At 44.6% G+C, this 12,960-nt stretch overlaps 1 protein-coding gene across 3 annotated transcripts in view; it reads left to right on the top strand.

The window, feature by feature from the left end:
- brf1b (BRF1 general transcription factor IIIB subunit b) overlaps positions 1-12,960 on the top strand; it is a 126,799-nt gene that overhangs the window by 110,937 nt on the left and 2,902 nt on the right. For all 3 annotated transcript variants that reach the window (XM_021612195.3, XM_090243091.1, XM_090243092.1), the window contains one exon: positions 12,708-12,903. In XM_021612195.3, the coding sequence (XP_021467870.2) occupies positions 12,708-12,903 (196 nt within the window). The remainder of the gene's footprint in view (positions 1-12,707; positions 12,904-12,960) is intronic.

The following is a 12,960-nucleotide window of genomic DNA, read 5'->3' as shown; positions in this document are numbered from 1 at the left end:
AATCCCAGAACAACAGTAACGGCCCTTGTGAAGATGCTGGAGGATGCAGATAGAAAATAATCTATATCCACAGTAATATGAGTCCTATATCGAAATAATCTGAAAGGCCGCTCAGCAAGGAAGAAGCCACTGCTCCAAAACCGCCATAAAAAAGCCAGACTACGGTTTGCAACTGCACATGGGGACAAAGATCGTACTTTTTGGAGAAATGTTCTCTGGTCTGATGAAACAAAAATATAACTATTTGGCCATAATGACCATTGTTATGTTTGGAGGAAGAAGGGGGAGGCTTGCAAGCAGAAGAACACCATCCCAATGATGAGGCACAGGGATGGCAGCATCGTGTTGTTGGGGTGCTTTGCTGCAGGAGGGACTGGTGCACTTCACAAAATAGATGGCATCATGAGATAGGAAAATTATGTGGATATATTGAAGCAACATCTCAAGACATCAGTCAGGAAGTTAAAGCTTGGTCGCAAATGGGTCTTCCAAAGGGACAATGACCCCAAGCATACTTCCAAAGTTGTGGCAAAATGGCTTAAGGACAACAAAGTCAAGGTATTGGAGTGGCCAGCACAAAGTCCTGACCTCAATCCTATAGAAAATTTGTGGGCAGAATTGGAAAAGTGTGTGCAAGCAAGGAGGCCTACAAACCTGACTCAGCTACACCAGCTCTGTCAGGAGGAATGGGCCAATATTCACCCAACTTATTGTGGGAAGCTTGTGGAAGGCTACCTGAAACGTTTGACCCAAGTTAAACAATTTAAAGGCAATGCTACCAAGTACTAATTGAGTGTATGTAAACTTCTGACCCACTGGGAATGTGATGAAGGAAATTAAAGCTTAAATAAATTATTCTCTACTATTATTCTGACATTTCACATTCTTAAAATGAAGCGGTGATCCTAACTGACCTAAGAAAGGGTTTTTCCTAGGATTAAATGTCAGGAATTGTGAAAAACTGAGTTTAAATGTATTTGGCTAAGGTGTATGTAAACTTCCGACTTCAACTGTAAATGCAAGGAAAAACCAGTTTGATAACATAACGATTCCCAATCTCTTTTCACCTGACTCTATGCCTTCGGGATACTTTTTCTGCTGGGTTCCACAAAAATGAAGGTTCTAAAAAACCTCCTTATGCTTTCACCCAGTCTTCCCCTGTCCGGCCACATGTTTCAAAAAGATGTTCCCAAGCCATATCAATTTCACTTCTCTCCATCTCCTTCCTCCTGAATGGCCACCCGATATACACGTGTGGTGGCCTTAATCAACTTTACCTCATCTGGAGGTAACTCAGCACTGTATATACGTTTCCCTCAGAAGATGATATCCCAACAATGCTACAAAGGTAACCCCTGCTACTACTAACACTGCCCATGACGCATACTTCAAAATCCCTCATTTGAGCCGTAGTCCAATTCCATGCTGTTACTATAATATCCTTCGCCATACTGCCGCTCCTTCAGTTACTGTATCTACAGCGACTGCCGTGAGAATAGCTATTGCATGGAATCTGTCTCCTGCTCTCCTATTGTCTTTGTGGTTCACTGATAGATCTAGGACTAACCCTTTCAGATACTCCCTGCCTGTCTCCCAACTCATACCCGGTTCCCTAGCACCCAACATTTTCAATGACCTGTGTTCTGCTACGGTCGATACCTTCTTTGACAAACTCATCATTGAAAGTTAACAATAGTCTCTGAAATGACAACAGTATCTCTGCCACAATAATATGGGTATGTGTGACGTAACGATTTAACTTCATATTTGTCTTTATATTGTGCACAGTTAGCTGTCCTTCCTGTTCTTTGAGCTATTCCATGGTATCACTCTGCACAGCGGAGTGGTATTGTTCCCCAGACTCTACTAACCCCTTCCTTAATTTATGAGCCACACAGATCTCCACCCCAGACACGGTCCATCCCGCTCTCCCAATTCCCTGTAACGTTAATGCCTTGATTTTTGGGACTCCACAGAATGCACTGATGTCGGTGTACAGAGGGTAGTGCAAACTGCCCAGTACATCACTGGGGCCAAGCTTCCTGCCATCCAGGACCTATAGAATAGGCGGTGTCAGAGGAAAGCCCATAAACTGTTATAGACTGTTTTCTCTGCTACCGCACATCAAGCGGTTCCGGAGCGCCAAGTCTAGGACCAAAAGGCTCCTCAACAGCTTCTACCCCCAAGCCATTAGACTGCTGAACAATTTTAAAAAATCTACCACTGGACAATTTACATTGACCCCCCCCCCCCCTCTTGTACACTGGCTACTCGCTGTTTGTTTGTTACCTATGCATATGTCACTTCGCCCCCACCTACATGTACAGATTACCTCAGCTAGCCTGTACCCCTGCACACTGGCTCAGGACCGGTGCCCCCTGTATATAGCCTCGTTATTCTTATTGTGTTACTTTTTATTATTACTTTTCATTTTAGCTTACTTAAATATTTTCTTCTTGAACTGCACTGTTGGTTAAGGGTTTGTAAGTAAGCATTTCACGGTAAAGTCTACACTTGTTGTATTCGGCACATGTGGCAAATAAGATTTGATTTGTACGTACCTTGCCTCCTGCTACAAATAGATTTGCACATAAATCATTTAATCTAACCCATAACACATTAGTCACTACTACTAATCCACTTCTATAGTTATAAACATACTAAAACATTCTCAAGTCAATTAGTCAATTTCCAAACAATCCCTCTTCTGGAACAATGATCACTCTTATGTTCCACGACATCTAGAAACATATTGACTTGAACAGGGAAGAGACAAAAATACATGTTAACAATTTCACACCACCCTTGATGCGGATGAGATTGGGGAGAGAGCCATCCATCCATTCTGTTCTATGCCCATGGGATGCTAGTCTCCATGCAAGTCTCCTTCATCCTCATCCTCGGGTGACAAAGCAAGACACAGACTATGAGCCTTGTACGTAATTAGTTGTACGGTATCATCCAGCAATCCACATGTATTGATGCGCTTTAACATTATGATTCTGATGATATTGTAAAACGAAATCCCTACTATCCAGTACCCCCTCATGGTTGGCCCAAGCTATCATCTAGTGGGTTCTCTAATAACCTCCCTTTCGGAGGACACTAAAAGATAAGGTTTAAAGTAATTAAAACCCTCAATAAATTCAAGCAGTGCACCCTCCCCTCAGTTTGTGCTCTCCTCACAGCTGAGGGGCAGTGCTCACTCTCTCTCTCTTTATCTTCTAATCATAATTAAAACATTTGATAAATTATCCAACCCAAATTTAGAATTACAGTCCTTAGTACTCTATGTTGAGTCCATCACTTGAATTCAAGCCCCTCAACTTAGCACACATTGTCACGGTTAGAATGTACATTTACAAACCGGACCATATTTTACCCATATTAACTTTTCTCATTACAGCCCCCGTTTGTCCCTGTTTTACTGTCACGAGTGGCATGTTAATGACAGATCGGTATCTCAATGCACTCTTAGTCTAAATTACTATACATTTTGCAGTGTGCAGACCTCCACAATCAACCTGATACCCCAAATAAACAATTATTGGCATGGTTGACCACCCCCCGTTTCTCCCTGGACTCATCCTTTTAGCGTGTCTTCATGTTCTTTTTCAGGTAGCGTTACAGGTAGCGTTACAGGTAGCGTTACAGGTAGCGTTACAGGTAGCGTTACAGGTAGCGTTACATGTAGCGTTACATGTAGCGTTACATGTAGCGTTACAGGTAGCGTTACAGGTAGCGTTACATGTAGCGTTACATGTAGCGTTACAGGTACAGTTACATGTAGCGTTACAGGTAGCGTTACAGGTAGCGATACAGGCAGCAATACAGGTAGCGTTACAGGTAGCGTTACAGTAGCGTTACAGGTAATGTTACAGGTAGCAATACAGGTAGAGTTACACGTAGCGATACAGCTAGCGTTTCAGGTAGCGATACAGGTAGCGTTACAGTTCCCAACAGCACATAGGTAACTCGTGCCTGTTACAGTTGATGGCCCATGATAATGTCCTGATTTCAATATCTGGGAAATGAATCAGATTTTCCCAAGCACACGGGTCTCTCAACTGAGCTGCCACCACCATTCTGTGCAGTCCATTCTTGCTGGTGCATTTTTCCCACCAGTACACCAGCAGCATGAGAGAAGTTTGGACGTGATTTCTCTCCATGCTCACTCCACATGCACGGTCTCAGGCCTCATGCCGCACTCCTGCTGCTCGTACACAGGTTGACGGCTCGGACTCAGATCACAGGTAGGAGTGGTGAAAGACAAGGCCGTAGTGAATGCCTTTGTCACTACTTCTTCTGCCGGGGGGGGGGGGTTCACACTGTTCTTGGTCAATTTATCAAGAGTTTGTATCCCATAAGGTAATGGTAAAATAGACTAGAGACGAGTGTCCCACATTCATATTATGCTTAAATCTCACCTATTGTCTTGATCATTTCTATTGAGGTTGATCAGGCCTCACCAGAAAGTCAGGACAAAGGTAATTTAACACCATTAAGTATTTTATTTTCCTTTTCTTTCCCTGTAATTCAGGAACCACTTAACAACATGTCAAACATTTCCATCATTCTGCGTACCCAGTTTAAAACCAAATTAAAAAGACCTCACACAATAAATCATACACGGTATTAACACCACTAACAAATATTCATAACCGGTGAGTTGTGTGTGCGTGCTTGTGTGTGTGGTAAACCGTAGGGAAAAAACAAACACATGACCAGGTCTTACTTATCTGGGAGCTCCCTTTATGGCTGAATCCGGATACCTTTATACTTATTAAAACTGCAGAATTTCACTAACTGCTACTTCCAACTCAAACCCTCAAACACCTAGATCCCCTGAACGCAGCTCACTCTCCAGATCCCAGTCACCTGAATTCTAATCACCTGTTCACACACCTGTATGTTATTATCACACACTATTTAGTTCAGTTCTTTGCACCCCATCACTGTGAGGTATTGTTTGTTTTGTGACACACGTCTTTCTGAGCTCTGTTTTTCCTGTGATTTACTCCTCCCGTGTATGATATTTTTTACCTGCCTCACTAACACCCTGCCTGTACTTTAGTCTATCGAATTTCCTGTTATCTACCTATTGCCTGATCTCCCGAACTACGTTACTAGCCTTTTCCATGTCTGTACTGTTGCCCTTTTGGACTCCCTGTGTATGACCTTCTGCCTGCCCCAGGACCCAGCCTCCTCCTGTGGTCCTTTGCAAACACCTGCTGCTCCCTGCGCTTGAAACAAGCTCTGTCTCCCCTCGTGTTCATTACAACTGCTCTCCCAAGACAACAGTCTCAGGAAACATTCTAAAGGGAGATATGATGACAGCCCCTCCTCTTCTGGAAGTGAAAGTGTACATCTTAATCAGCAACCTAAAAGTTTTCATTACAATCAAAACATGAGTCCACTGTCCTCCCTCCAATTGTTTGTTTTAATCCACCCCAACGTTAATGTACTCTTATTTAGCATGTACTACCCTTAGACACGGTGACATTTATCTCTCAACCAAGTTTAACAATTCATTGGTCTCTCTTTTCCCCATGAGTTTCCTTAACCACCACACCACAATGCCCTACATGTTCATGAACAAACATTTTAAAAAGTAATTTCAGGTTTGGCAACCCCAATGCTGTCGCTTGACAGAATTTATTCTTTAAAACTCTTAACACTTACAACATTAACTCCAATCTAATTTCTCGTGACCCCTCCTCCCTTTCGTCAATTCTATACATTTATTTCAGAATAAGAGGAAATAAAATGTCTCACGAGATTAAACCCCCTCAGCTGTTAAACCCAGTCTCAGCTGTTTGTGTTGGGGGGGTGCAGGCCAGGGAAAGCTCAGGCAGGTCGTAGGGAACCAGGAACTGAGGCTGGGGCAAGGGGAGTAGGGGCAGGATAAGCAGGTCCGGAGTGGAATCCAAGGAAGCAGTAGAGTGGGGGTTCAGGGCAGGGAAGCAGGACTGACGAGACGAGCGGACTGGAGACAGGGACCAGAGTCAGTGCGGACAGAAACAGTAGTGGAGAGAAAAGCAGGGTCAGGCTAGGGAAAAATAGGCACAACAGGATAAGATCTATGCAGGAACAAATGGCTTGAAACGCAGACTGACTGAGCAGAGGCTACGATCTGGCAGAGTGGAAGTGGCAGGGCTAAATATTTGTAGAGGTCTTGATTATGGAACAGGTTGCAGTTGGTGGGGATCCGCTCTGACTCCAGCACACCTGTCTCCACTCACACAATCACATACACCCACAGACAGACAGACAGCACTGGGGGAGTGGCGGCAGGTTAGGGAGACACAGGATGAGAAGTAGAGGGCATGGAGGAGCAGATGTAACACCTACCCTACACCATATATTTACGACCAGTCGTTACACAATTGGCCTACTGAATAAACTCAGGCTTTCTAGGTCCATATCCTAAAATTGTTCAGCCTACGATTCTCATCTCCCCAAGATGTTAGAATGAGTGGTAACAGATGTAGGAACTGTCACTGATTCTGACTCTGTAGTTCAACTGTAAATCGTGGTGAACCCTGCTCGCAGTGCCAACTGTTAGGTTCTAAATAAACCGAGTAAAAACTCAGATGTCTAGTAAAGCTTAAACCAAGTTTATTCACCCACTGGGTCACACAGCTGCAAAAGACATATTTACACAAGCACTGGTATTTAAACCTTCCTCCTATGCTGAGTCTCCTCCTTACACATCTGGACAGCCAATAGATCTCTGTTGCTAGACTGGACTTTGGTGATTACTTCTCACTTCATCTGAGCTGACCTCGGCCAAATTCCTTACTCCTCCCCAACTCACTGTTGGCTGTCCTGTTGACTTGTACCAGACTGTGGCGCTTCTTCTTTCCATAAGATACATGATGTCTAACAATAACATGTTCTGACAGAATGTAAACGTTCTGCATTCCCTTCTCCCTGAATAAGGATATTTCATATTTTCAAGTTTAGAAGTCAGAACCCATCACTACTGAGGCAGTTTTCTGCCAACATCATTATTAAGCTAAACGTGCGCGTCATGGGGTCCGGGGCTGGGAGTACCGCCACCGTGCTGAAGAGGTACTCATAAAAAAGTCTGAAGTTGGCAGGTCTGTATTTTTTAATACTTATTTGAATAGGGCCTTGATTATCATTGATTTCCCTTGACCCCTAAACCAAATAGCACCTTCAATCTTACACTTCAGATCGCTCCATACCCTGTTTTGTAAGTGACTACTTACCATTGTTTTGTTTTGATACAGTCCACTGTACTCATTAGGTTTGCTCTTGTTCAACTTAGGGTCAGCAGTCGACATTGTATTAGCACGTAACTCAAGTTCGGTAAGCATTTGGTTAATAAGGTATTAGCATGGGGCTAAATGTTGATTATCACAGGAGTTGGCATGTTAGTGGTCTACTCTGGGCTCCCTCAGTGCTCTGACAACTGAATGAGACTTCACAGCTCACCAATCAGCAGTAGAAAGGACCTCACACAAGAACCTTGTGGGGGTCATCTGCCCGTTGCCAGGCAACCCAATGCTACCTCCAGGGAACCAATGAAAAAGTCCACTAATTGGCTGGAGCATAGTGTTCAGAATGGAAGTAAAGCCTGCATTCAGGAAAGGAGAAAGAGAGAGGAGTGAAACGTTTACAAGACACGTCAAAGGGGCATCTTTCGAAAGAGTAACCATAGAGGTTCACTTTGTAAGGTTCACTTTTATGTTGTCTTTTTTTTTTTTTTACATATATTTATTAGGAATTTGTACATGTTTTATTGACAGTGAGAGAAATGTAAATGGAGAGATAAAGGAGAGGGATACAGTACAGAAAGTGAGTGGTGGAACCTGCTTCCAGAGGCACGTGGTCCAGGTGCACTAATCTGCCTCCAGGGGCACGTGGTCCAGGTGCACTAACCTGCCTCCAGGGGCACGTGGTCCAGGTGCACTAACCTGCCTCCAGGGGCACGTGGTCCAGGTGCACTAACCTGCCTCCAGGGACACGTGGTCCAGGTGCACTAACCTGCCTCCAGGAGCACGTGGCCCAGGTGCACTAACCTGCCTCCAGGGACACGTGGTCCAGGTGCACTAACCTGCCTCCAGGGGCACGTGGTCCAGGTGCACTAACCTGCCTCCAGGGACACGTGGTCCAGGTGCACTAACCTGCCTCCAGGAGCACGTGGCCCAGGTGCACTAACCTGAAAAATATAAACACAACATGCAGCAATTTCACTAAGTAACAGTTAATGTAAGGAAATCAGTCAATTAGGCCCTAATCTATGGATTTCACATGACTGGGAATACGATATGCATCTGTTGGTCACAGATACCTTTAAAAAAAGGTAGGGGCATGGATCAGAAAACCAATCAGTATCTGGTGTGACCACCATTTGCCTCATGCATTGCCATCGATAAAATGCAATTGTGTTCGTTGTCTGTAACTTGTGCCTGCCCATACCATAACCACAGCCGCCACCATGGGGCAGACTGTTCACAACGTTGACATCAGCAAACAGCTTGCCCACAAGATGCCATACATGCTGTCTGCCATCTGCCTGATACAGTTGAAACCAGAATTAATCTTTGAAGAGCACATTTCTCCAGCTTGCCAGTGGCCAGCGAAGGTGAGTATTTGCCCACTGAAGTCGGTTATGATGCCGAACTGCAGTCAGGTCAAGACCCTGTTTCTGACAGATTGTGCAGAAATTCGTTGGTTGTGCAAACCCACAGTTTATTCAGCTGATTCAGCTGATTATTCAGTTGATCCCGCGAGTGAAGAAGCTGGATGTGGAAGTCCTAGGCTGTGTGGTTACACATGGTCTGCGGTTATGAGGCCGGTTGGAATTACTGCCAAATTCTCTTAAGCGTCTTACAGTAGAGAAATTAACATTCAATTATCTGGCAACAGCTCTGGTGGATATTCCTGCAGTCAGGATGCCAGTTGCACGCTCCCTCAAAACTTGAGACATCTGTGGCATTGTGTTGTGTTGTGTGACAAAACTATCCTTAGTACAAGGTGCACCTGTGTAATGATCATGCTGTTTAATCAGCTTCTTGATATGCCACTCCTGTCAAGTGGATGGATTATCTTGGCAAAGGAGAAATGCTCACAAACAGGGATGTAAACAAACTTGAGCACAACATTTGAGAGAAATAACCTTTTTGTGCGTATGAAACATGTGACCAACACTTTACATGTTGTTTTTACAGTTGAAGTTGGAAGTTTACATACACTTAGGTTGGAGTCATTAAAACTCATTTTTCAACCACTCCACAAATTCCTTGTTAACAAACTATAGTTTTGGCAAGTCGGTTAGGACATCTACTTTGTGCATGACCCAAGTAGTTTTTCCAACAATTGTTTACAGACAGATTATTTCACTGTATCACAATTCCAGTGGGTCAGAGGTTTACATACACTATGTTGACTGTGCCTTTAAACAGCTTGGACAATTCCAGAAATGATGTCATGGTGTTAGAAGCTTCTGTTAGGCTAATTGACATAATTTGAGTCAATTGGAGGTGTACCTGTGGATCTATTTCAAGGCCTACCTTCAAACTCAGTGCCTCTTTGCTTGACATCATGGGAAAATCAAAAGAAATCAGCCAAGACCTCAGAAAAAAAATGTGTAGACCTCCACAAGTCTGGTTCATCCATGGGAGCAATTTCCAAACGCCTGAAGGTACCACGTTCATCTGTACAAACAATAACACGCAAGTATATGTAACAGTATAATTTTAGACCGTCCCCTCGCCCATACCCGGGCGCGAACTAGGGACCTTCTGCACACATCAACAGTCACCCTCGAAGCATCGTTACCCATCGCTCCACAAAAGCCGCGGCCCTTGCAGAGCAAGGGGAACTACTACTTCAAGGTCTCAGAGCAAGTGACGTCACTGATTGAAACGCTATTTAGCGCCCACGCTAACTAAGCTAGCCGTTTCACATCTGTTACATATAAACACCATGGGACCACACAGCCGCCATACCGCTCAGGAAGGAGACACGTTCTGTCTCCTAGAGATGAACGTACTTTGGTGCGAAAAGCGCAAATCAATCCCAGAACAACAGCAAAGGACCTTGTGAAGATGCTGGAGGAAACAGGTACAATGAGTCCTATATCGACATAACCTGAAAGGCCGCTCAGCAAGGAAGAAGCCACTGCTCCAAAACCACCATAAAAAAGCCAGACTACAGTTTGCAACTGCACATGGGGACAAAGATTGTACTTTTTGGAGAAATGTCCTCTGTTCTGATGAAACAAAAATAGAACTGTTTGGCCATAATGACCATCGTTATGTTTGGAGGAAAAAGGGGGAGGCTTGCAAGCCGAAGAACACCATCCCAGCCGTGAGGCACGGGGGTGGCAGCATCATGTTGTCGGGGTGCTTTGCTGCAGGAGGGACTGGTGCACTTCACAAAATAGATAGCATCATGAGGCAGGAAAATTTTGTGGATATATTGAAGCAACATCTCAAGACATCAGTCAGGAAGTTAAAGCTTGGTCGCAAATGGGTCTTCCAAGTGGACAATGACCCCAAGCATACTTCCAAAGTTGTGGCAAAATGGCTTAAGGACAACAAAGTCAAGATATTGGAGTGTCCAGCACAAAATCCTGACCTCAATCCTACACAAAATTTGTGGGTAGAACTGAAAAAGTGTGTGCGAGCAAGGAGGCCTACAAACCTGACTCAGTTATACCAGCTCTGTCAGGAGGAATGGGCCAGAATTCACCCAACTTATTGTGGGAAGCTTGTGGAAGGCTACCCAAAACGTTTGACCCAAGTTAAACAATTTAAAGGCAACGCTACCAAATACTAATTGAGTGTATGTAAACTTCTGACCCCGTTATTTTGACATTTCACATTCTTAAAATGAAGCGGTGATCCTAACTGCCCTAAAACAGGGAATTTTTACTAGGATTAAATGTCAGGAATTGTGAAAAACTGAGTTTAAATATATTTGGCTACGGTGTATGTAAACTCCCAACTTCAACTGTATATTTTTGTTCTGTATACATGGCTCTGCTGCAGTTTCAATCGGGATCCTCCCTGCCCTGGCCCAACCATTGTGCTGTCTCTCCTCTCGTTGGTGAACCCACTAGTTAAGGCCAACATGGCTTCACACTATCCCAGTCTCCACTCTCTGTCAATCTCCCCCACTGGCCCAGGCCCCACTGGCCCAGGCTTCAACAAGCCTGCCTGTGAACAGTACTGAAGACCCTTGGTCAGAGCCTTGTAGGGGTTTGAGGCTAGTCAACTTGTTCTCCCTGACCATCTGCCATCAGGTCTCCTACTGGTGGTCATGACTTGACTGTCACCGCCTGGAGATGGTCCTCATTATGCCCTAGCATGAGAGAGAAGGAAAGAGGCAGCGACAGAAAGAGAGAGCGAGAGAAAAAAGAGAGGGCCATGCTATAATTAGTTCAAATAGCCTCCTCTTTTCCAGTACATGATGATTAATTAGGCCTCTCACACCTCCCGGCGTTGCTTCCCTTCACTCCTGCAAACATGCCTGCTGGGATATGCGGTCCCTGATTTATCCCTCACTCCCTCTGTTGCTCTTTTTTCCCCTTTCTTACCTCTTTGTCTCCATTTGCTCTCTCTAACTCACTCCCTCATTTAATTAATATTTTCAATTTTTGCTAGAGACATGATTTAGCGACATTTCGGTGGCAGAAGTGGTATCCAATGGCCATAAGCAGATGAATCAAATCAAATTGTATTTGTCACATACACATTGTTAGCAGATGTTAATGCGAGGGTAGCGAAATGCTTGTGCTTCTAGTTCCAACAATGCAGTAATAACCAACAAGTAATCTAGCTAACAATTCCAAAACTACTACCTTACACAAGTGTAAGGGGATAAAGAATATGTACATAAAGATATATGGATGAGTGATGGTACAGAGCAGCATAGGCAAGATACAGTAGATGGTATTGACTACAGTATATACATATGAGATGAGTATGTAAACAAAGTGGCATAGTTAAAGTGGCTAGTGATACATGTATTACATAAAGATGCAGTAGATGATATAGAGTACAGTATATACGTATACATATGAGATGAATAATGTAGGGTATGTAAACATTATATTAGGTAGCATTGTTTAAAGTGGCTAGTGATATATTTTACATCATTTCCCATCAATTCCCATTATTAAAGTGGCTGGAGTTGAGTCAGTGTGTTGGCAGCAGCCACTCAATGTTAGTGGTGGCTGTTTAACAGTCTGATGGCCTTAAGATAGAAGCTGTTTTTCAGTCTCTCGGTCCCAGCTTTGATGCACCTGTACTGACCTCGCCTTCTGGATGATAGCGGGGTGAACAGGCAGTGGCTCGGGTGGTTGTTGTCCTTGATGATCTTTATGGCCTTCCTGTGACATCGGGTGGTGTAGGTGTCCTGGAGGGCAGGTAGTTTGCCCCCGGTGATGCGTTGTGCAGACCTCACTACCCTCTGGAGAGCCTTACGGTTGTGGGCGGAGCAGTTGCCGTACCAGGCGGTGATACAGCCCGACAGGATGCTCTCGATTGTGCATCTGTAGAAGTTTGTGAGTGCTTTTGGTGACAAGCCGAATTTCTTCAGCCTCCTGAGGTTGAAGAGGCGCTGCTGCGCCTTCTTCACGATGCTGTCTGTGTGGGTGGACCAATTCAGTTTGTTTGTGATGTGTACGCCGAGGAACAGTATTGCTTAACGTAAACACGTTCCTTTTCCAGGTGACCCCTAACCTGACCCCGGCTGCAACCGCTGTTCTGCCCAACTTGTCCAGCCCGCCTACCCCCAACTCGGCCCCTCCAGGACCCACTATGGTGGAGAGTGGCCCGGTGGCCTATGACGAAGTGGCAGAGGATGATGAGGAGGAAGAAGTGGAGGAGCCCTGTGTCAGTGCGTTGCAGCTCCTGGGAGGAAACGGTGAGTGAACATGCAATGCAGATCACACACACATTACAGTACAAAAACATCCACACA

This window comes from Oncorhynchus mykiss, chromosome 8 (assembly GCF_057628025.1).
Source record: "Oncorhynchus mykiss isolate SJ-2025 chromosome 8, ASM5762802v1, whole genome shotgun sequence".
Taxonomy (NCBI): Eukaryota; Metazoa; Chordata; class Actinopteri; order Salmoniformes; family Salmonidae; genus Oncorhynchus; species Oncorhynchus mykiss.
The sequence above is the reverse complement of the archived record's forward strand: the minus strand, read 5'-3'. Positions and strand labels throughout refer to the sequence as shown.